At 32.7% G+C, this 24,200-nt stretch overlaps 1 protein-coding gene across 1 annotated transcript in view; it reads left to right on the forward strand.

Moving 5' to 3' along the window:
* Stpg2 (sperm tail PG-rich repeat containing 2) overlaps positions 1 to 1,671 on the forward strand; it is a 548,790-nt gene extending 547,119 nt beyond the window's left edge. The window contains exon 13 of the mRNA XM_058583945.1: positions 1,501 to 1,671. Within this exon, the coding sequence (XP_058439928.1) occupies positions 1,501 to 1,671 (171 nt within the window). The remainder of the gene's footprint in view (positions 1 to 1,500) is intronic.
* Positions 1,672 to 24,200: the final 22,529 nt, after the last annotated feature.

Genomic DNA, 24,200 nt, shown 5'->3' on the forward strand with positions numbered 1-24,200 from the left:
CACATGAAGCAGGCGAACCGGAGCTTAATTGCCTCCGATTCGGGCTCAGTGTGTGTGTTCTGAGGGGCCCAGCCTGTACACCCCAGATCCACGTCAGCTCAGCATTGCCTAGTGATCCTGAGCAAACAGCATTTAGACAGTTTACGGCTCCCTATGCCCGCGCAGTTGAAGATGTCAGAGACTTGATCTCTCTGTGCCTGCCACCATGTTACATCTCCTCAGTGATATTCATGTTGCCCTTACAGCTTCCTGGTATAAGCAAGTTCTTGGGATTATACAAACTGCTGCTTCTGTTTCCAGTCCAGATTTCTAGAAATGAAACTCTGGGCCGCGCTGACGAGCGTCCGCGCTTGTCTGCGACCGTAGCAGAGCCGCCCTGGCCTCTGCAGCTCTTCAGCCCGGTGCCAGGCCCCAGGGGCCCAAGCGGCTGCCGCCGCGGCTCTCCGTCCCCCTCCTCCGGAGCACGGGTCCCCTGGCAGGGGGGTGCAGAACGACCCCAGAGCAGGCTCTGCCCGAAGGTGCAGCGGCGAACAGGCCACAGAGACGCTCGAGGCTGCAGTCCAGCCTTCGGAGGACAGGGCTCGGCACGCAGCCCAGCTCCAACCTCTAGGTGCCGCTGCCGGACAGTGTATACAGAGCCATCAAGACAGCAAGCAGAAAGCCGGTTCTGAATTCTTAAGGTGATTGATTTCTAAGGTAATAAATCCATGCAGGTAACACAGTCTGTTAAAAAAGTAAAAACAAAACAAAAAAAAACCTTTTCATATTGATTGTATTAGTTACATATATGTCAAAACTCATCAAATTGCATGGTTCAAATATGTGCATTTTATTGTACTTCAATTTTACCTCATTAAATCTATAGAAAATAAAAAGAAAAAAAAAGAAAGGGAGGTATTGATAGAGTTATGTTAAGGACTGGTACTGGTCACAAAGAAGGCACTCAAATAAATATTGGCTAAATGAAAACTCAATTATTTTAATATTGTCTTAAATTTTTGTTTTATCTCAATGTTCTCATTGGTATGTTAAATAGTTGAAGGTAAATACACTCATATTAGTACTGCATGTCCACAGTACTAAAAAAGTTTGGACATATGTATATAATAAATACTTGTTGAAAGGATCAATGTTGAGAGAAAATTAGTATATGACTTTATTGGAAACAAAATGTATTTTAAGAATAGCAATTGTTGATATTAATATATAAAAAATGCACATTTAAAAAATATTATAGGTTTCACCAAATTCCTAAAATATTATTATGACTTTTGTTAAGACTATTAATATACTTTAGTTAAATTTATGGCTAATAACATTTTATATTTTCAAATGTATTTATAACTATTAACCCTAGGAATCCATATGTAAGATATTAATGAGTGGTGTTGATAAGTTAGTTTACATTAATGAGCTCATTATTCATTATGAAAAACAATTTTTCAAAGTTTATGAGTTGTATGATTAAAATATGCTTTTGTTGTGTTTGAATCTCCACAGCTCAGTCCATTTATAAGACATTCTGTCCTGAAGAGAACATTCAATGTTACTCTGCTAAATTCTTTCCTGACTAAGAGAGAAAATTCTCCTACTACAGAACAAAAAGCCAAAAAAAGAACAACCAGGAGGCAAATAGAAGCTTCTAATGGTGAGTGTGCCTATACTCACTGAATCATATAGTTGCTATGTATTTACAATACTAAATTAACTGTCATTCTTATTCATATAATTTTTCTGTTTTCCAAATAGTATATTTACATCCCTATTAGAGAGATTGGCTATGTTTATGACCCTGAGAAGTAACTAACACATTTTAACAAAGGATAATTTACATAATTCTAGAAATAAGTGCTGATCTGATATTTATAAAGTCTGTTTTTCATTTTGCCTTTGATCCCAAGATGGAAGAGTTACCTTAATGAGGTGTGACAGCCTTTTAATCAACATACTTTTTGAATATAAACAAATAAAAATTTTATGTTATGCTTTCATTAATTATTCTGGAATTGCATCACATTGTAATATTTAGGCACTTTTTTTTGCCAAATTATTCGATCAAGAAAATTTGGACTAAGGGTAGATATTTTCATATAAAGAACTAATAGATACTGAACTATGAGTTAAACATTAAGTATATCATAATGACTTTAGGTTTTGATTTTTTTTTGGAAGATGGTATGGAACTTAAACAATATGATGCTATTGTATTCCAGAGATTCCTTCTCATTTCAGTTATCTAATCAATGAAATAGTATTGAATTTTTGTAATCTACCATGATTAGATTAATTACTAGAGAACTAGATTCTAAACAAAATTATACATTAAAGCAATAAAATATGTTTTGTGTCTTATATATCATTAAACTATTTATTGGAATAATAGATCAACTTTATATACTGGAGATGCCATCTAAGTTTATTCTTGCTACAGATAAGAACCACTGTTATTAACAATAGTAGTCACTAGCCATGTAAGACCACTGAGTAATTAAAATGTGAGTATATTTCAAATTGACATATGCTCTAAGTTACCAGATTTTGAAGATGGAGTTTTATAAAAAGATATAAAATATCTTATTAGTAATATTTTGTATTTATTACATGTTAAAAATATTTCTGATATACTGGGTTAAATAATTTTTTTATTAAGATTATATACATTTAGCTGGGCATGGTAGCACATGCCTAGAATCCCAGCTGCTCAGGAGGCTGAGTCAGGAGAATTTCAAATTCAAAACCAGTCTCAGCAATTTAGCAAGACCCTTAGCAACTTAGTGAGAACCCTGTCCCAAAATTTTAAAAAATCAAATAAAAAGGAGGGAGGCTCTAGGGATATGGCTCAGTGATTAAGCATCCCTTGGTTTAATCCCTGGTACCAAATAAATAAATAAATAAAAGTTTATATATACTTTTTATTCTATATGATCAATAGAAAGCATAACATTTTTCTATGGCTAAAATCATATTTTTGTTAGTCAGTGACAGTCTAGAACTACCAAGTTTAGGAGTAGTGAATTTATCAATAAATTCGATAGAAAAACAATGTCTTTATTTCCTTTCCTTTCCCTTCCTTCCTTCCTTCCTTCCTTTCTTTCTGGATATTTTTGCTAGATAAATAATTCCAGGTTGGCACCAATTGTCTTTCAGCATTTTTTAGATATTAGTGTATTATGTTCTGCTTTCTGATGAAATATTTTTTTCTTTAAAGATTGTGTTTTTATTATCTGTTTGTATAACTTTTCTTTATAAATTAAAAAAATCAGTTTGCACTAATGTTCTAGGATTTTGCCTTCTGTCTCAGTGCTCCCCAATGTTTGTTAATATTCTGACTCATGTGGGTTGATGTCTTTTTATCAGTCATGGAAAATTCTCACTTATTTTCTTTTAAAACTTTTTTTTTATAATACCCTTCCCTCCTAGTATGAAAATGCAGTTACAGGTTCTAAATCCTTTACCATGTCCTATGTATCTCATGTTCTTTTGTATATTGTCACTCTACTTTTCTGTTTGTATTTCAATCTTTTTATTCTCCTCCTGACATGCCTAATAAATTTGATCAAATGTTGCACATTGCTTATGAAAAATTACAATTTGATTCTTTGCCTCACACTGCCTCCAGACAGGATATCCTTTTGCTGTCTCTCAGGTACCTTAAATGTGACAGATCCATTTTTCTAGAGTTGGATTGTGTTTACTGAGAGCTAGATTTCCCATTTTTTTAGAGCTGATGTAATTCTCATTACCCCTATTCCTAGGTTGTAATCTTTGTAGATTCTATCAAAAAGTCAGGGATAGTCACTAGAGCATCTCTTGCAATTTCTTTTTCATCACCCTTTGAAACTCTAAGTACTCTGTCAGGCTGCCCAAATCTTTAGCTGCCACTTACGATGATGCTACAAGTTAGCTTTTTGACCTCATACCAAATAACATTTGGCAAATACCTTGAGGATCCCAAATGATACAATGTCAAGTTCCCTCCATGTTTTCCCCTTCTCTGTAATCTGGCCTGCTCAAATCTTACTTTCTTTTTGTCTCTATTCATCCTGAGCATGCCAAAATGTCAGGTTAGATTTCTACCAACTTTGTGTTTGTCTCATACTTTTCATATTGTACTATTTAGGAAGTTATTCCTCAAGCACAAAATAAGGCTCACTTCAGTGTTGTTCCCTCCTCACCTTTCTCACCAGGTTCCTGACCTTTCAAGACCAGGCATGCTGATGGCATGCTGAAACACCCATTCACTTAAATAGATTTAGGCAGAAATCATTTCTCTAATTTTTTCAGTAATATACTCTGCAATATATTACCCTCTGCTACATCTGAAATTCCCTCTTTATCACAATTTATCAAACTCTTTTCTTTTATCTATCAAATAATTCCTAAAAATCTTATATCTTCAGTGAACATTTTCAACTGGAGCAGAATATCTTCTAGACAATGTATCCTGACACATAACCACTTACTCATCATCCCACTGAAAGCACTTGTCCTTTTTATAAGTGCTACTGGGAATGGAATCCAGGGCCTCATGCATACTGGAGCAAGCACGTGTACTTCATAAGGAAATACATTTACTTGTTGAATTTATTTGCATATTTATTAGTTCTAAGAATTATTATTGTCACATTATAAACCAAAGCAATACATCAAGGCTATGTGTTTAATTATTTAACTATTTTTACATGGTGTTATACAAAAACAGTTCCTTCCAAAAGGGTTTAGCATTCCAGATATGCCCACATCCTGAACTCTCTGTGAAGAAAGGCTTCAGAAGGCAAAGCCCTCTATTTAATTTTTCCATTATACATGACGGAGACACCTTTCTATCTTTTCTATATGTACACATGCCTATCATTACTATTGGAGACTCAAAAAAAAAACCTACTAGATTTGCATTCAGAATTGTTCTGCATTTCAGTAAATATAGTGCCCTTTTTGAGGCTCCCTTTTTTAATTAACTTTCATGAGAAACAATTTTATTCCACAATTAGCAGTTTAATGCTTGGCTGAGCTACTATACTAACTCAAAATAAAAGTAAATGAGTTGACATGTTCAGATGACTGCTATCAGCTTAACTCAAGTTTGCATGAATGAAGAGGGAAAAAGTTAGATAACAGAAGAGTGTGTGTTGCATGATTGAAAATGGGGAGAATCACCATCTGAACAGGAAAATCATGTCAGATAGCAACAGTGATGTCACCAGAACAAATTCTCTAGACTATGTAGGTTTACCTTGTGTCAAGTCAAATTTTCTTCAATGTTCCTAGTCACAGAAGAAACCAGCATAAACTATTTTTTTCATATGCATGAAGCTTGGTGAAAAAAAAAATTGACATATTTTTTTCACCAAGCTAAGGTAGAAAATAGTAGAGCCTCTTATATGTTACAAGTGCATCTTATAAGTTACTTCATTATAAAAAGAACCTCATTCCTAAAATATTTATCAATGATCAGGTCAATGTATTAATTTATGTTCTGACAGATTTAATAGCTCATTTTGTTGGTATTTTTTTTTTTGCTCTCTCAGTCAACACATCATCTTATTAGGTACCCTACTATCATGATATAATGTCTACACAATTTCAGGTATAATTGTAGTTATTACTTTAATATTCATTTTTAACAAGCTCAAGTCCCCAGCACAGTCATTAAAACAAACTAAATGGCAGGATTATGACATAGTATGAGTTACCTGATTATGCTTAATTAATTTACTTAGTAGAAAGGGGCATTTTATAAAATGTGCCTTTTATTTCAGGTAATTAACTAGAGGAGAAATCTGAAAGAATATTTTGGCTTTGGTAGATAAGTACAATAGAAATACCATTTACTAAAAACCTTTTCTTTCCCTACAGATATATTATGAAGGTAATATCTATTAACATAAAGGTAAGCTGACAGTTCTCTTATAAAGAAATACTTCTAGTTTGATGATGTCCTCCATCACTTGCTCAAAGGGACATAATTGCTCTTCTAACCTCTAGAGATAGAAAAATCTGTTCTTATAAGATTTAATTCTTTTTCCCCTCAAAAATTTTCCTGTTATAAAAGCATTATATATATTCATTGCCTTTTTTCTAAAAACAAACTACTGATGTTTCAGTATAAAATACAATGCTAAATAAAGAGATGTGATGAAAAAATTTTCAGTTTTAGAATTTCAATCTCTAAGCATAGAATGAAGTTACTTTCCAAATTCCAGGCATGCTGAAACAAAGTAAATGATGCTATTATGTGTATGGGCCTTTCACCTGACTTATTTTCTTATGCTTTCTTTCTGAAAACTTTAAAACTAGATTATTCAATTATGAAAAGAATATTCAATATGTTTTATTTATGTAAATTTTATGTGCAAATAACATAACAAGGAAAATGAGATTTATATGAAACAACAATAAATTTTAATAACCTACATATTTGGTGTATAAAAATGCTACTTTTTTAATATGTATCCTATGACTTCTGAATTTGTTCAGCAGTTTAAACAGCTTTTTTGTAGAGTATTTAGATTTTTATGTGTATAAAGTCATGTCTTCTGCAAACAAGGATAATTTAGTTTCTTCCTTTCCAACTTTGATGGCTTTTATTTCTTTCTCTTGTCTGATTGTTCGTGCTAAGACATCCAGTATTATATTAAATAGAAGTAGTGAAAGTGGACATCTTAGTCTTATTCCTGGTCTTAGGGGAAATATTTTTAGTTTTTCCCGTGCAGTGTGATATTGGCTATGGGTTTTTCATATATACACTTAGGTATTTAGAGTTTTATTCCTTTTACATCTAATTGTTGAGTTTTTATTATGAAGATATACTGAATCTATCAAATGCTTTTGTTGCACCTATTGAAATGACCAGGATTTATCCTTCATTCTGTGAATGTGTTTGTCACATTTATTGATTTGTGTATGTTGAATCATCCTTTTATCCCTGGAATGAATCCTATTTGATTATGGTATATGATATTTTTGATGTGATGCTGAATTTGTTTGTATTTTTTATTGGAAATTTGTGCATCTATGGACACCTGTGATATGGATATTTCATTTTTTTAGTTATATTTTTGTCTGATTTTGGTATCAGAGTACCACTGACCTCATAAAGAGTTTGGCAGAGTTCCTTCCATTTCAACTTTTGGAACAGTTTAAGAAGAATTGGAATTAGAAATTCTATAATGTTTTATAAAATTTATCAGTAAATTCTTCAGGTCTGAACTTTTTTTTGATGGAAGACTTTGAATTGCTGCTTTATTTTCATTGCTCATTATTGGTCTGTTTAGATCTTCTATTTCTTCTTAATTCAGTTTTGGTAAGTTGTGTATTTTCAGGAATTTATTAATTTCTTCTAGGTTTTCTAAGTTTTTAGCATGTAATTGTTCATAATAGTTTCTTATGATCCTTTGTATTTCTTTTTTTTCAGTTCAAAGTCCTTTATTTTCTACTGGTAATCTAATAGCTAAAAATATGATGTTTAACATGTCAATTGTTATTCTGAATGCTTTTCATTTATTAACTACCTTATCCCCACAATGACCTAAGGCAGAAGTAACATTGACACATAATTTTACAGAATGCATTACATTTTTATGCCCAAGACCCACGACATAAAATAAACAAATAGTAAAAAGAGACTACTTACAGTAAAATGATTCCAGTAATGAACAATTTCCTCAACATTTCTGACAGGTTTAAATAGGAAATGCTTCTTCCATTCATCCCAGTCCACTGTCATTGACCCATCAAGATCTGTGCTGTACATTTTTTTAAAAAAATATGCTCAAATAGAAATTGTGCTTCATAAGTTTCAGAAACATCAAAATGAAATCGAGTCAGAAAATCTGGATTATAGTAAATCTCTGTCCATTGTTACTTTTGTGATATGGAGGCCACCTAACAGCCCTGATCTCCAATTTGTGTGGGAATAATTCCTACAATAAGGAACTATTCAGAATATTAAATGAGATGATATATACAATGTCACCATAAATCATAAAGAATTTCAAAAAATGATCCTTTGTATTTCTGTACTATCAGTTGTAGTCTTTTCTTTTTCATCCCTAGTTTTTATTTTGGGTCTTTATTTTTTTCTTGGTTAGTCTAGCTAAAGCTTTGTAAATTTTATCCCTCTCAAAAAATAACTCTTGGTTTCATTGATCTTTATAGTGCTTTTTCAGATTCAGTTTATTTCAGTTTTGATATCTGCTATTATTTCTTTCCTTATATCAACTTGGGTTTTGATTTGTTCTTGCAGTTCTCAGTCCTTAAACTGTATTATTAGATCTGTTATCTGAGACTAATTTTTTTGTTGTATTTGTTGCTATAAATTACTATATCTGTGGTGCTTTTATTGTATTCTGCAAATTCTTTGCTGTTTTGTCATTTTCTTTATTTCTACATTTTTTTACTTCCCTTTTGATTTCTTCTGTTACCCATTGGTCATTTAAGATTATGTTATTCAATTTCCATATATTTCTATACTTTCCATTCTTTTTGTCATTGATTTATAATTTTGTTCCATTTTGGTCTGAGAAGATAAATAGTATGATTTCAATTTTAAAAATTTGTTGAGACTATTATAGCCTAATAAATGATCTATGCTGGAGAATGTTATATGAACTGATGAAAAAAATTCTCATGTATTCTGCTACTGTTGGATGAAATGTTTCTTAAGTATCTATTAGGTTCATTTGCTCTACAGTTTGGTTCAACTCAGGTGTTTGTTGATTTTCTGTCAGGAAAATTTGTTGAGGAAATTGGGGTATTGAAGTCCTCACTATTATTGTGGTGAAGTCCATATCTCCCTTTAGATCTAATATTATTTGTCTTCCATATTTGGGTTCCATGTTGGGGGCATACATATAATTGCTATATCTTTTGCCAAATTGAACTTTTATCAATATATATGCTATTTTTAGTCTCCTTTTGTTTTTAATTTGAAGTCTGTTCACTTTCTGTTTCCAATTGCATGATATATCTTTTTCCAACTCTTCACTCTTAGACTCTGGGTGACTTTTTCAGTAAAATGAGTTTCTTTCAGGTAGTATATAGTTTGGTATTTAAAGAAAAAAATCTTATCAGCCTATATCTTTTGATTGAATTTAATTTATTTATAGTCAAGTGTATTATACATAGGTATAAACTTCCTCCATTCATTTTGTTAATTATTTTTTCCTTGATTTTAACATTTTTGTTCCTTTCTACCTTTCTCATGTTTTTTTTTATGATTTGATAGGTTTGATTCTCTTTATTTTCTCTTTGGAGTATCTATTTTTCTAGTTGGTTTTATATATTTATGTCTGTCCATAATGATGGTTATTATCCTTCTATCTCTAGGACTCTGTTAAGTATTTCTTATAGGTCTTATCTGATGGTGACATATTTTCTCAGTTTCAGCTTATCTGGGAAAGACTATTTCTCCTTTATTGTTTTGAAAAGTAGTTTTGCTGGGTATAATATTCTTAGATGGCAGGGTTTTTATTTTTTTTTCTTTTATTACTTTGAAGAGATCATCCAGTTTTTTCTCTGGTCAGTAAAGATCTGCTGAGATTTCTGCTGTATATCTAATGGGTACCCTCTTATATGTGGCTTGACACATTTCTCTTGCTATTTTTAGGATTCTCTCTTTGTCTAGTACTTTTGATATTTTGACTATGATATGCCTTGATGAAGGTTTAGTTTGGATAAATATGATTGGGATTCTTTGACATTCATGTATATGGACATCCATATCTCTGAAAATTTGGGAGGTTTTCAGTTATTATTTCATGAAGTAGGTTTTCAGTGCCTTTCTCTTCATGTTCTGAAATCTCTATAGTGCAAACATTTGTTTAGTTAGTGTTTCATAAATCTCATAGGCCTTATTCATTCTTTTAAATTATCTTCCCCTCCTCTTCCTTCTTTTTCTTCTCTTCTTCTTCCCCTCCTTCTTCTTGTTTTCCTTCTTCTTCTTTCTGACTGAGTTAATTCTAAAATCTGTCTTCAAGTGTAGAAATGTATTCTTCTACTTAGTCTAATCTTTTTTAAAAGCTCATCATCATATTTTTCTTGTTATTGATTTAAGTTTCAACTCCATGTTTTTATATACTTTTTAATGATTTCTATTTCTTAGTGAATTTCTCATTTACATTTTGAATTGTTTTTTCTTATTTCTTAGTATAGCATTCTCTTGTATCTTACTTAGTTTCCTTGAGATTAATATTTTGAATTTTTCAGGCATTTCATAGATTTCCTTCAAATTATGATCTATTCCTGCAGAATTATTGCTCTTCATTGGAGGTATCATTTCCTTTCATGTCTCTTGTGCTCCTATATTGATGTATGAACATCTGTCATAACATCTGCCTCTTCTAGTGTTATGGAGTAACTTTTGTAAGACAAAATTTATTTATTTATTCATTTAGATGGAATATAGGATGTCAACTGGAATGGTACTAATACTTTAGTTACAAAGGAACTCAAAATTGTAGTAAGTATGTGATTTATTCATCTTTATTGTTGTCATTGGTGTATTTGTATACCTCAGTGATCTAGTGCAGCAGTGCGTGAAGGTAGTTGTACAACTCTGCAGTGGTGTAGACTTGCAAAGGTGCTTATCCTCAGCTTCCACAGAGTAAAGCACTGATGGCACTTGAACTTGAATAGCATTTCTCATAATCTAATTAGTGAATATTATGGAGAGAACTGTTTTCAGGAAAAGTTGATGCCAGGATTGTGGCACAATCAGCCACAGTTTTGAAGCCATAGAATGACATGGGACATTCTTCATGTTCCACAGGATAAGAACAGGTAATGTTGAAGTCTATGGTATCAAAAACTTTAGATTTGAGGTTGTAGATAAAAAAGATAATATACTTTTTGATCTGTATACTGTATACTGTGGGTCCAGTGACATTGATGTTGATCACACTATAAGCTGATTTTTTGGAGTTGTGGTAAACAAATGATTATCAGTACTGTCAGGGGTTTTTATACCAGAAATTGTGGTTTGAAGTCCAAGAGCTTGTGAAGGAAGCCTTTCCTACTTTCCCAGGGCATGCACAGGTAGTGTTTGGACTTGCAGCACTGGCACTGATATCCATGATCCTGAAGGTGTAGGATGTGAAGGAGACCTTTCCTAGATCCCTCAGGTCAAGTTCTGAAACTTGTAGCACTGATATTTGCAGTTCTGGATCTGAAGGATATGGATGGGAATATCCCTAGGTAACACAGGCAAGCTCCAGTAGGAATAAGGTTTGTGGCATTGGTAGTCTGTCCTAGGATGTCAGGATATGTATGGGACCTTTCATTGAGCTCCAGCGACACTTTGGGTGATGCCATGGCTTTTTGCACAAGCATCTGTAGCTTTAAGGTCATGCAATGAGAAGGATGAGAAGGAGACTTTCCCTAGCTCCCACCAAGATGAGCACAGGTGGTACAGCAGTTGGGGCCACTAGTAGCCATGATTTTGGAGCTGCAGGATGCTGCTGGAACCCTTCTAACCTCCTGATGCCTGAGCATGGCAGGAGTCTGCACCAGTAGCCACAATAGCAAGGCTGTGGACTAGGGAGGAACATTTCCCTGGTTGTCACAATGTGACAAGGTGGATAGAACTCAGATTTGTGGCTGTGGTGACTGCTGGTTCTGAAGCTATGGGACACTGAAATGGACTGTCTTATGCCTAGTAAGGCACACACCAGCCCAAGGCTTCTGGCAGCACTGGGGCTAGCTGCTGGCTCTCTAGGCAAAATGACAACTAGCAGTGGATTTTGTAGCAGTTTGGGTTCTAGGGTTGAGTTAGTTCTTTCTTTGAAGGACGACAGTCATTTTCAGACCATCTAGCTCCTCAAAGTGGATTTAAAGCCTGTGAAGACTGTAGAATCCTGCAGTTAGGACTGCTGGTATATCGCTATGACTGGGGTTGTAGCCAGTTTCTCACTGACCTTATAAGCCCCAGCAGTGTGGGGTGGCTCCTTTCTCCCTGGATAGGGGAGTTGAAGTTATAATTTCCTTTCTTCTTTTCTCTATCTAGGTTGCCTTTCTGGCTCTCCTTGCTGGTTTAGGTTTCTGTCATTTTCTTGCTGATTTCTAGGGCTCTCCCTCATTCACTCTCCTTGAAATGCATTTTTCTCCTGTGTTGTCCTTGTTCTTCTCTGTGACAGATTCATGTTCAGGGAATTTTTATGCAGTCACCTTCGCCACAGTAAGTTTAGATATTAAATATGAAAACTTAAGTGTTAATGCTCTTCTTCTATTTTGGCTTCAAAGACAAATCCATCACAGATAAGGATTTAGATCATTGGTTCATGTTTTAGGAGGGTTATAGCCTCTTCAAAAATCTGACAAAAGCTATGGAAAATTTATTGATGAAAATAGTTTTGTATAAATAATCTAAAATTATTATAATTTCAAAAGATTTAAGTACTCCAGAAATCTTTCAATGTATTCTGATTTTAGAATTTTGTTTTAAAATATCTCCATTAATGTACTTAAAATTAATCATCAAAGATGATAACAATAAACTCCAGAGTAAATGGTCAGTGAATACTCGCTTGTCCATTAGACTAAATAAATTGAACAGAATTAAATTCAGAAAACAACACAGATCTGTTGGATGGTGGATATTGAGCTCCTGTCCTAGCTATAGAATTCTGAGTAAATTACTTAATTAAATAGTTCTCTGTTCTATTGCTATAAAATAAATCAGTGTTATAGGTCAATCATTTTCAAACACATAGGCTGTTTCACATTCACTAAGTGATTTGGTTAAACAGCTTTCCAACCTCTAATCCCTTACTTACTATGGTGTGTATCCTGGGATTGGTCACAAAATCATGTTTTTCCTCTGGGTATTCACATGTATGATTAGGATATAGCTATTTCATTAATAAGGTTTCTCTCAATCTTATGGTTTTTCTTTCAGAATTAGCTATTTTTATGTCATGTGGACCATGTAAAACACATTTCTTTTTACAAAACCTTCAAACAACCAAGAATATTTGAAATACATTATATAGATTTTTAACACCTTTGCATCTATTTTTTTAATTTTTTAAAGTCAAACTTTGTAGAATGATTTTATTATCTTTTTCTTAATTCTATTCCTTTATATTGAATCATATAACATGTACGTCTATTCATAAATGAATAGAAAAGTGAAAATCCTAAATGGGGGAGAACATTGCCAGTCAAATTTTAAGGTAATGTTTTAATTGTTCAAAGGATACGTTTTATGTCCATAATATCATTTAAAAATTTTTTAGACCAGACACACATCCTACTACCATAACAAAACAATATTAACCTCTTGTCACCTAAAAGCAAATAAAGTTGAGAATAAAATATATAAATATTTCATGTGAAGCATCAGTATTTTGACATTTTTTGGAAAGGAAAATTGTGTCTTCAAAGTACTAGCCTTTTAAAACTCTTTCAAAATAATAACATTGTGAGGACTACAGAAGAGATAAGCAGAAAATGTAGAATAGTAAAATAGAACAGGCATAGGTACACACACGTGTCTTTAGAAAGATGTAAAAATGTCAACATCAAACAAAATTGGAGATTATGAAGAAGTTATGTATCATTAAAAATGTAAATAAAACAGAAGGTCTTGGAAAATTTATCTGCCTCAAACACTTACTACAAGAACTAAGGAATTATTCAGAAATATAGATGATTCTTGTCTTACAATAGTTCAGTTTACCACAAAAAAATGTGTTTGTTGTAGGATTTAAATGAATTTTGACAATATATTTTAACATAATCTGTTTATTGGGAAGTAACCTCACTGCAAGTCAAGGAGCATCTGATATCTGCTTTGAGGCTCTAAAATTTTTGAAGAATTCTCTTCTATTAAAGAAAAGTAAGCAGTTTTTGAGATGGGACAAGCTAAAGTGAAGTAAAAACTCAAGATAGTCAGAATAAACACAACATTATGGACAAGGCATTTAGCAATTCAAAAAATTAAATTGATATTCAGCTTTAAGCCAGGTATTATGGAGTACAACCATAGTTCCAGCTACTTGGGAGGCTGAGGCAAGAAAATTGCTCAAGCCTGAGAGTTGGGGGCTAGACTGGGAATATAGTAAGGCCCTGTTTCTAAAAAGTAAATAAATAGATAGATAAAAATTCATTTTAATAGTGCTTACTATATTCACAGGAAAACAGTAATAAAAATAATGAGTAAATTAGGTTGCTTAGGGGATCCCAAGTTTGCCTCCTTCTGCATTCTTAACCATTTCAGTGGTTATTAACTCTAGGGAAATAGATTTTTCTTTTTCAAAAGTTTAGACCAGAAGTCTCAAGAGGAAGATATTTAGGCCATTTTCTGAGAATATTTTATGCAGAACATAGCAAATGTTTCAAATTAGAAAGGTCAAAAGGAATGGCTGATCTCTATAATTTAGACTAAAAATGTATATATTAGAAAACAAAACAGCTGTTTTTTTTAGCCCTAATATCAACACAACTGGAGTATCATACTGATTGATCAATATCTTTCACATCCAGCTTTTAAAAGTATGTGTAAGTACTCATTTTCTCTTTTACAGCTACACTAAGATGAACATCTAGGCTACTTCCTGTGTAAGTGATTGTATGAATAAAGATTGAATATTTTCAAGAATAATGTTTAGTTTATAAAGTTTTATGACTGTAGAAAGTTTTATTTTCTCCTTATGGTACCACCTGGCCCTTGTTAATCAGATCAGTTTCTCTTTTTACCTGATAATTATCTGCAGAAACATGACTGAACTGTGGCCAATGAACTATGGAAAGAAATGACAGATATACCACTTCCAACTTTAAACCATAAACAACTTCTCAGTTAAGGCTTCCTTTCCTCTCTTCCACCTGGAGGCAAAAGAATTCATGGAGAGCAACAAGGAAGCACTGAGAAGAAAGAAGAGGAAAGGAGGGTGGATTATGAGTGACCATCTGGATTACCCACAGTGGACTTTACAAGAATAAGAAATAAAGTTGCTGAGTTACTAAGATTTCAGGATTTTTTGGTTATAGCCTTACCTTAACTAATGTACTCTAATGTACTCTTGTCCCATACACACATATATAACAGAATAGATCTCTCCATATTTAGGGCATCCAAACTTAGATGGTGACCACTACCTACAGGAATCAAATAAAATAAATATAGGGACAGTGTTCTGGAAGAGCAGGCACCAAATTTAATCATTAGTTCAGAATCCTTTGCCTTAGAGCCAGGTATTGGATTTGAAATTTTCTATTTCCAAGTACCTTATATAGGTTATGACACCCTCTATTCTTAAAAAAAAATGCTTACAGGTCACACAAATTTTAATTTCCTATAATTGTCATGATTGAAATCAGCTGTCAGAATTGTATCTTATCTCAACTTAAAGAGGAAGTTTACCAAAAATTAGTAATAATAGTAAAATATTTATAAAATGAAATTTAAATTGTTGATCAAATTGATCATTTTGTGGAGTTTTACTAGTTTCCACTTACACATTCCCTTCATTTTTAATAACTGAGTAGGTTGGTTAGTCTCACATATGTGAATGCTGTCAATCCTCCCAAAATGAAGCCATATGTTAGGAAACCATGTGGGTCTAAGATTTTAAATTATGTTCACACTTGTATTTGTTGTTTGGATCAAAATTTATTCTATGTTATATTTTCTATTGAATTTATATTTACTTAAAAATTATCTATATGTATTTAAATATTTCTGATATATTATATATAAATATATAACACATAAATATATGTTATATATTATTTATATCATATAGTTTGCTTTGTAAGTGAAAGATTATTTATTGTTGCTATTGTTTTTGACTAATCAACACACCCTTATGCTTACCCCACCTCCTCTTGCCTTTATTCTCTTCTCTCTTTTACACATAGGTTTGTGTGTACACACCCCCGTGTGTGCATATACAGGTCCTCTGGGAAAGGGTTTCCCCCATTATCACAGGCTCAAACAAAGCAGATGGCATATGATTTAAGCCTTTCAGCTTAAAAATATCTAAGACCTTGTATAAAGTGGATGAACACATGATCCAGAAAAAAATCAAATTTATTATTTTCTCAGGGACTTATTTTTATTCTATTGGAAGAATGTAATTCTGAGTCTGCTAGAAACCTTCTTTTGGTTGGAGATTATTCCTAGCAAAATGAGGGAACCATCAAGAGGCAGGGAGGGAAGGAGGAAGTAAGGGAGAAAGGGTGGTGGGCAAGAAACAGAAACAGAAAATGGATGGGAGCCTTTTCTCATTCCCAAGAGATTCTTTCTAATAATGTCCTCTAAGAAATCTCTTAATTTATTTTAGTCTGCTTTCCTTTCTTTCAACTTAATTAATACTATCATTTAACATTAGATTTTCTTTAAAAATGCATCTTTTTTTGATAATTATGGAGCTCATTTTGATGAGGCAGCTCTATTGTCAAGTTATATACTTTTTTCTCCTGTGCTGTTTTTTTTTTCTATTATCTCTATGGAGGTAAAATTGATAAATACCAATTGTGGTCTATGTTTATGAAGTGCAGTGCAATGTTTTGATATATTATTACATTGTAAAATGATTAATATGCTCAAGTCAATTTACATATCCTTCATTTCACATAACTAACATTGCGTGTGAAGAGAAACTTAAATTCCAATCTTTGCAATTTTCAAGTAACATTATGAAGTATAGTCACCATCTTGTACAATAGATCTCTGAAATTTATACCTCTTGTCTAATTTAAACTCTGTTATTTTTGCTCAACTTTTCTTCATTCCTATTCCACTGACCAACCCTTGACAATCACCATTCTTTTTTTTTAAACAGTCAATTAAATTGACAAAAATTATCTATACTTATTATGGTCAACACAATATTTTGAATGTGTCACTGTGGTTAAATAGAACAAATTAACATATCTTTTCTTGGGGTGAAACACTTAAACCTGCTCTTTCAGTGATTTTTAGGAAGACAAAGCATTGTTATTAATTATAGTCACCATGTTGTATAGATATCTTGAACTAATTCCTCCCTGAATGAAATTTGTATGCTTTAACCCACATCTCCCCAAAACAATCTGATCTCAGCCCCTGATAATTAAGAGTCTCTGAGATATTTTTTTAACATAACTGAGATTATATGGTGTGTCTTTGAATGACTGATTTATTTCACTTAGTGTCATGTCTTTGTGTTAGTCAACTTTCTGTTTCTATAAAAAATGAAGTAATCAACTGATAAAGGAAAAGTTTATCTTAGCTCACATAGGAGAAGTCCATGATCAATTGCCTCCATTGTTTTGGGGCCTGTGGCAAGGCAGTGCATCATGGTGGGAGTGTGTGATGGAAAAAACATGGCTTACCTCTGGCTCAGAAGTAAAAAGGGAGAAAGAGGAAGGGGATAGGGTCTCACTCTCCCCTTCAAGGGCATACTCTAATAACTGGAAGAACTCCCCAAAGGGTCTACCTCTTAAAGTTCCCACCATACCTCTGAAAAATATAGGAATTTGGGAAATGTTTCACAGCCAAACTGTAGCAGTTCTCTGGATTCGCCTTGTTCGCATAAATGACAAGATTTTATTTTGTAAGGCTGAATACTATTCCACTGTAGTGTGTGTGTGTGTATATATAGAGACATACAAACACACACAAATAAATATGTGTGAGTGTGTGTGTGTATATATATATTTATATGTATATAATTTTCTTTATCTTTTCATCCATTTATGGACACTTAGGTTGCCTCTCACCTCTTGGCTATTGTGATTAATACTATAATGAACATGAGAGTGCAAACCTCTCTTCAACATACTGGTTTCATTTTCTCTGAATATAATCTCAGTAGGAGATTTTATGGTAGTGCTGTATTTGATTTTTGGGGAACTCTCCATGCTGTTTTTCATAATGGCTGAACCAATATACATTACCACTGAGAGTGAGAAAAGAGTCCCTTTTTCATATTTTTCATTATCAACACTCATTTTTATTTTTAAATAATAGCTATTCTAACCAGTATGCAGTTATATCTCATTATGGTTTTAATTTGCATTTACTTGATAATTTATGCTATGGTCTAAATGTGGTTTGTCTTTTCTGGAATTCAAGTTAAAATTTAATACCCATATGGATTCATACTAAAAAGCTTCTTCTCAGCAGAATGAACAATCAGTGAGGTAAATAGAAAACCAGCTTGGGAGCAAATTTTTACCACTTGCACATCAGATACAGCACTAATTTCTAGGATATATAAAGAACTCAAAAAGCTAAACTCCAAAAAAACAAATAACACAATAAAAAATGGGCCGAAGACTGAACAGACACTTCTCAGAAGGTGATACACAATCAATCAATAAATATATGAAAAAATGTTCACATCTATACCAATTAGAGAAATGCAAATCAAAACTACTCTAAGATTTCATCTCACCCCAGTCAGAATGACAGCTATTAAGAATACAAACAACAATAAGTGTTGTGGAGAAAGTGGGGGAAAAGGTACACTCACACATTGCTGGTGGGTCTGCAAAATAGTGCAGCCAATATGGAAAGCAGTATGGAGATTCCTTGGAAAACTAGGAATAGAACCACTTTTTGACCCAGTTATCCCGCTTCTCAGTCTATACTCAAAGGACTTAAAAACAGCGTACTACAGGGACACAGCCACATCATTGTTTATAGCAGCACAATTCACAATAGCTAAACTGTGGAACCATCCTAGTTGGATAATGAAAATTATATATATATATATATATATATATATATATATATATATACACACACATACACACACACACAATTGAATATTTCTCAGCAATTAAAGAGAATAAAATCATGGCATTTTTTAGGTAAATGGATGAAGTTGGAGAATATAATGCTAAGTGAAGTAAGCCAATCCCCCAAAACCAAATGTTGAATGTTTTCTGTGATATAAGGAGGCTGATTCATAGGGGGGGTTGGGAGGGGGACAATTGTTGATTAGACAAACTGTAGATAGGGAAAAGTAAGGGAGAAAGGAGGTAAAAAAAGATGGTGGAATGAGATGGACATCACTACCCTAAATACATATATGAAAAAGACACGAATGGTGTGAATATACTTTGTATATACAAGTAGAGAGATGAAAAATTGTGCTCTATATATGTAACATGAATTGTAATGCATTCTGCTGTCATATATAGCAAATTAGAATAAAAAAATTTTAAAAAAGGAAAAGAGAAATCAATCATATAATTGCCAATATGGACTTAGTATAAAGGAATAAGATTAATTTCTATATAAGAAACATTAGCAAGAGTTACATAACATAAATTGGAGGATCAAAGAAAGCCCATTTAAGGAAATGTAATATAAATTTAAATTTTAAAAAATAAATTGTCAATTGTTTTTCTCCTCTTAAAAAAAAATCCCCATTGTGAGATATAAAGAGTTGGGACCTTTAAATGATGATTAGGGTTCTGCCCTAGTAAATACATTCATACATCCCTTCAGTTATTTAATTAATTTATTAATAGGTTACCTAAAGAGTGTGTCTGTTATAAAAGCCAGATTGACTAGGTCTCTCTAATTCTCCCCATCTCTCACCATGTGATGTCCTGCCCTGTCTCAGTCTGCTAGCAAGAATGCCATCACCAAATTTGGCCCATTGACCTTGGTCCAGAATTGTGAGCAAAAATAAACCTCTCTTCTTATAACTTAGCTGGTTTATGGTATTGTGTTATTAGCAGTGGAATATGGGCCAAAGAAATTGGTGATATTGAACATTTTTTTTTCATGTACCTGTTACCCATTTATATGACTTCTTTTGAGAAATGTATATTCAGGTTCTTTAAGAGTTTTTAGTCTAGTTGTTTTTCTTTCTTGATTTGTTTGAATAGGTATATTTTTAATCATATCTTATCCATTAATGTTGTTGACCAATAATCTTTTCTTAAGGTGTTATTGTTTGAACACTGTTATTATGAAAGGGATTTCATGTGCAGGAAAATCCATCAGGCATGTAGTATCAAGATTCATATTGTTAACTGGTACTCTGTTAGGCTTTCCCCATGTTGCCAGGGTTGTATTAAACATGTAACAAATAAATGTGTGCTCTTACACTTGAGTATGTTACCCAGAAATTCCTTTATGAGACAGTTAAATTGACAACAGGACCTATAATTTTAATAATCTTCTCTAGTGACTTCTATTTCCAATTTTAAACACACTGTGTGTTTTCCCACTCTATAGCATATTAATTGTAGTGATATGTGTCTCTCTCTTCCTTTTCCATCCATCCTCACCAACACTTATTTTTCATCATTTTAATAATAGTTATTCTAACAAGTAATAAGGTAATATCTCATTATGGTTTTAATTTGAATTTACCTAATAATTAGTGCTATTTAAAAACTTGTACTGTACCTCAGTTTTAGCAGTTATAAAAATGACTCCCTTTATCTTTGAGAGGTAGCCAAGGTTGATTAATGTATGTGTGTGTGTATGTGTGTGCGTGTGTGTGTGTGCGCGCACACACACACATGGGCGCCCTGCTGGGAATTGAACGCCCGGACCTGTACATGTGTGGCAAGCACTCTACCAACTGAGCTATATCCCCAGCCCAATCAAAGTATATTTTATATGTCCCATTTTCCATTATTTTAAATCAGGCCTTCTCAGTGATTACTGCTAAATTTGGAGGAAAATCCATTGAGTGGTTTTTATGGGAATTGGTAATAAACCCCCAGAAATTAAAAATATATCTATGGGATGATTTTGTTCCCCAGGCTAAAGAAGTGTTCTGAACATGTTTAAGGGAAGATAGGATAAATCATGATGTCCAGCAGATTAAGTATATTAAATGTATTTTTGACTTCAGGTGTTTCATTTCACAATGGGACAAAACATCAGTTCTAAAGCATCTGTATATTCTATATATTCATGTCTTTGTAGATATATGCTTTTCAAATATTTTATTCTATTCTGTGACCTGCCTTTTACTTTGTTAGTGTTATTTGATTCACGAAATTTTAACATTTTCATGAAGTCAATTGTTTTAGTCAGATTTTTCAATGCTGCAACTTAAAGATCTGCCCAGAACAGTTTTAAGGAAGGAAAAGTTTATTTGAGGAGTCACTGTTTCAGAGATCTCAATCCATAGACATCTGGCACCATTTCTCAGGTCTCGAGGTGAGGCTGAACATCATGGTAGAAGAGTGTAGCAGAGGAAAGTGGCTCCTGTGATAATCAGGAAGCAGAGAGAGACAGCAACTCTTCTCCAGATACAAAATATACACCCCAAAGCCATGCCTCCATGGAACCAATTCCTCCAGCCACACCCCCACCTGCCTCCAGCTACCACCCAGTTAATCCCATCAGGGATAAATTTGTTGATTAGCTTAATGCTACAGCCCAATCATTTTTCCCCCATACCTTCTGCATCATCTCACACAAGAGCTTTGGGTGAGGGGGGGGGCACTTCACATCCAAACCATAACATCAATTTACCTAATATTTTTGGCTGTTGGTGCCTTTGGTGGTATATCAAAGAAATCATTGCCAAATATAAAACATTTGTCCTATTAAAACTTTTGGAGTCTTCTCTCTAGAATTATGTCATGAATACACAAACACAGAATAGAATTTATAGCAAGCTATCTCTAATTCTTTAAAACTACTTTAAAAAATGAGAAATATATTTATGTGATATTGAAAGCAAGGTAATTCAGAGGAGAAAGGATAAAAGTTTTTCAGAGTGCTCAGTTGGAGATGTTCAAAACTTTGAATGATGTTGATGAACTAGGGAAGAATAAGTTTTTCTGGACAACATAAAAGTCACACAAGAGAAGATAAATTCCATCAACTCATGTTTTATCAATTAAAATTGGTGTGTTTTTTTTCACAAGGCATCTTTTGTTGAAAGACAGCAGATAATTTGAAAAGCAAAATTTAGACCTACATCTTGATCATAGACCTCTCAGAATTAAATGTCTTCATTACATATCCTAAACTCATGTTTTCTTATATTAAATAACAAATATTACATAAGGATGATTGATGTGTCTAGAAAGTTTTATTAGACTCTACTTAATATGGTAGTAAAAGAACACAATATATTTATGACAAGTAGACATTAAAAACAATGAAAAAATTTAATAGTAGCTATAGCTCTATCTATATAATTTGGATATCCAGAATGATGCATACTTTAAGGATTTTGATTTAACTTCATTTTTGTGAGGTGGGTCTTATTAATCAACTATCTTCATTCACTTTGGTGCCAATATATATGATTTTCTCTACAGACAATAATAAAAGGTCTGAAGTTTTGTTTAACACCATTCTTGGCAGATGATATCACAGGAGATAGATAAATTCATTGCTGAAGTTTATCTTCCTTTTCCTGGGTGTTAAGTATGTCTTATATCTTGTAGCAAAATGATTTATAAAAGGAAGTCTATATTTCAAAATACAAATTGTTTCAATTTAAATTTAATCTTATAAATGGCTTCAGAAGCAAAATATAATCTATAGAATTGTGTGCAACTTGACTTTTAAACCCATTTTCTTACTTGCCTCATTTCTTATTCTTTTTAAAATAATAGTAAGATAAATAAATCAGAGGTAACATTAGTTATTTTTTAAATATACAAATAATAATGTATTGCTTATTGTTTTGCTAAATGGCCACAAGCAGTTTTAGAAGAGGAAAGATGACTTTCCCAAATCTTCTACCTAAAGTTGTTGCCCTCACCTAAAGCCATGAAATTAATACCTAAGGTTAATTTCTTATATTAGTCAAATAAATATAAACTGCCAATCTTAAATCAACAAGGAATTCTATCAGTTCAAAATTTTGTTTTTATTTTGATTATTATTTTGTCCAACAACAAAAATGCTTTAAATTTTCTTTAATGATTGATAAGTTCTTGTTCTATTTTAATCATTCCCAACATAATTAATTTTAAAAAAATTACAGAATTTCAAGATTCAAGTACTTTTAACAATTTCCAGAGTTCAGAGTAAAACCCAAATATAACAATAATGAAATGTGTGCATAACTGAAGAACTATATAATATTTTTCTTAAACTACAAAGAGTAAACTTTATTTTCTTTGTGGCATTTTTACAAACACAAGAATATAAACTTTAAAAATCATCAATTTGTATGTCTTCTCATCACCCAAAAAACATAGGAAAATATTTTGTATGTAACGGGCAATCAATTATATGTTGACATACTAAGATGAATTCTGCCCATGCCAGATATATGCTAACATAAGAAAGTAAGCAAAACAAAGTAAGGTTTTTTTTTTTTTAAACTCAGGCTAACTGTTACAGCAATGTGATCATAAGGATTAGGCTACCCACAATGTACATGTCTTCTAGAACTTGTAGTTTTTCCATATGAAAAAGAATCTTTTTAAGCATGTGTGATTTGAATGGTGAATCTAAAAAAAAAAAAGAAAAGAAACGAAAATGGCTTCCTGACTTCTAGTATCAATGAATGTGAACTTCATGCAAAAAGATGTTTGCAGATAATTAAATATGTGATCATTAGAGTGACTGTGTAAGGGTTTAGTATAGCTGTGCCCATATGACAAGGGGAAATGTGGACACAGAAATATATACTCAGAGAGAACACTGTGAAAATGAAGCTGATGCAGCAGAAGCTAAGGAATACCACATATTGCCTGCCACCAGAAAAGAGACAGAGGCACAGAACAGTTTCTGCTCCCCCACCAGTAAGAAACCAGTCCTGCCTATAATTTGACTATAATTCAGACTTCTGGCCTCCAGAACCATAAGACAATAAACTTCTGTTGTTTATGTCTCTCAGTTTGTGACAATTCTGAATATGTACAAATCATGAACAACTAAAATTTAGATACAGCTACTGAGGCTTTCTTAGAATGAATTCAGTAATTAGCTTTTACAATGGGTTTCTTGAGGCAAGAGAGACCATTTGTGATTCAAAGTCAACCAAAATCTTTTGCAACACCATATTTTTTTAAAAAAATGTGTATAGACCAGTGTTGGAAGTAAAAATCAAAAAGAGCCATAGATGAACTAGTACTGTAAATTGATCAACAAATTCATCCCTTTTTCCATTCCATTTTTTTCCTCTTTAAAAGTTTGTTAATATTTCTTATTTTGCATGTCCACAATAAAATGTAAGCAAATTCTATTTCCTTATTCATGGTGGAGTAGAAGAGAATTATCTTTTTACTTTCAGTAATTTTCATTTTAAAAGTTGAAAGACATACTATTC

Source organism: Marmota monax, unplaced genomic scaffold, assembly GCF_021218885.2.
Source record: "Marmota monax isolate L192 unplaced genomic scaffold, Marmota_monax_Labrador192_F-V1.1 WCK01_AAM20220418_F8-fsc00002, whole genome shotgun sequence".
Lineage (NCBI taxonomy): Eukaryota > Metazoa > Chordata > Mammalia > Rodentia > Sciuridae > Marmota > Marmota monax.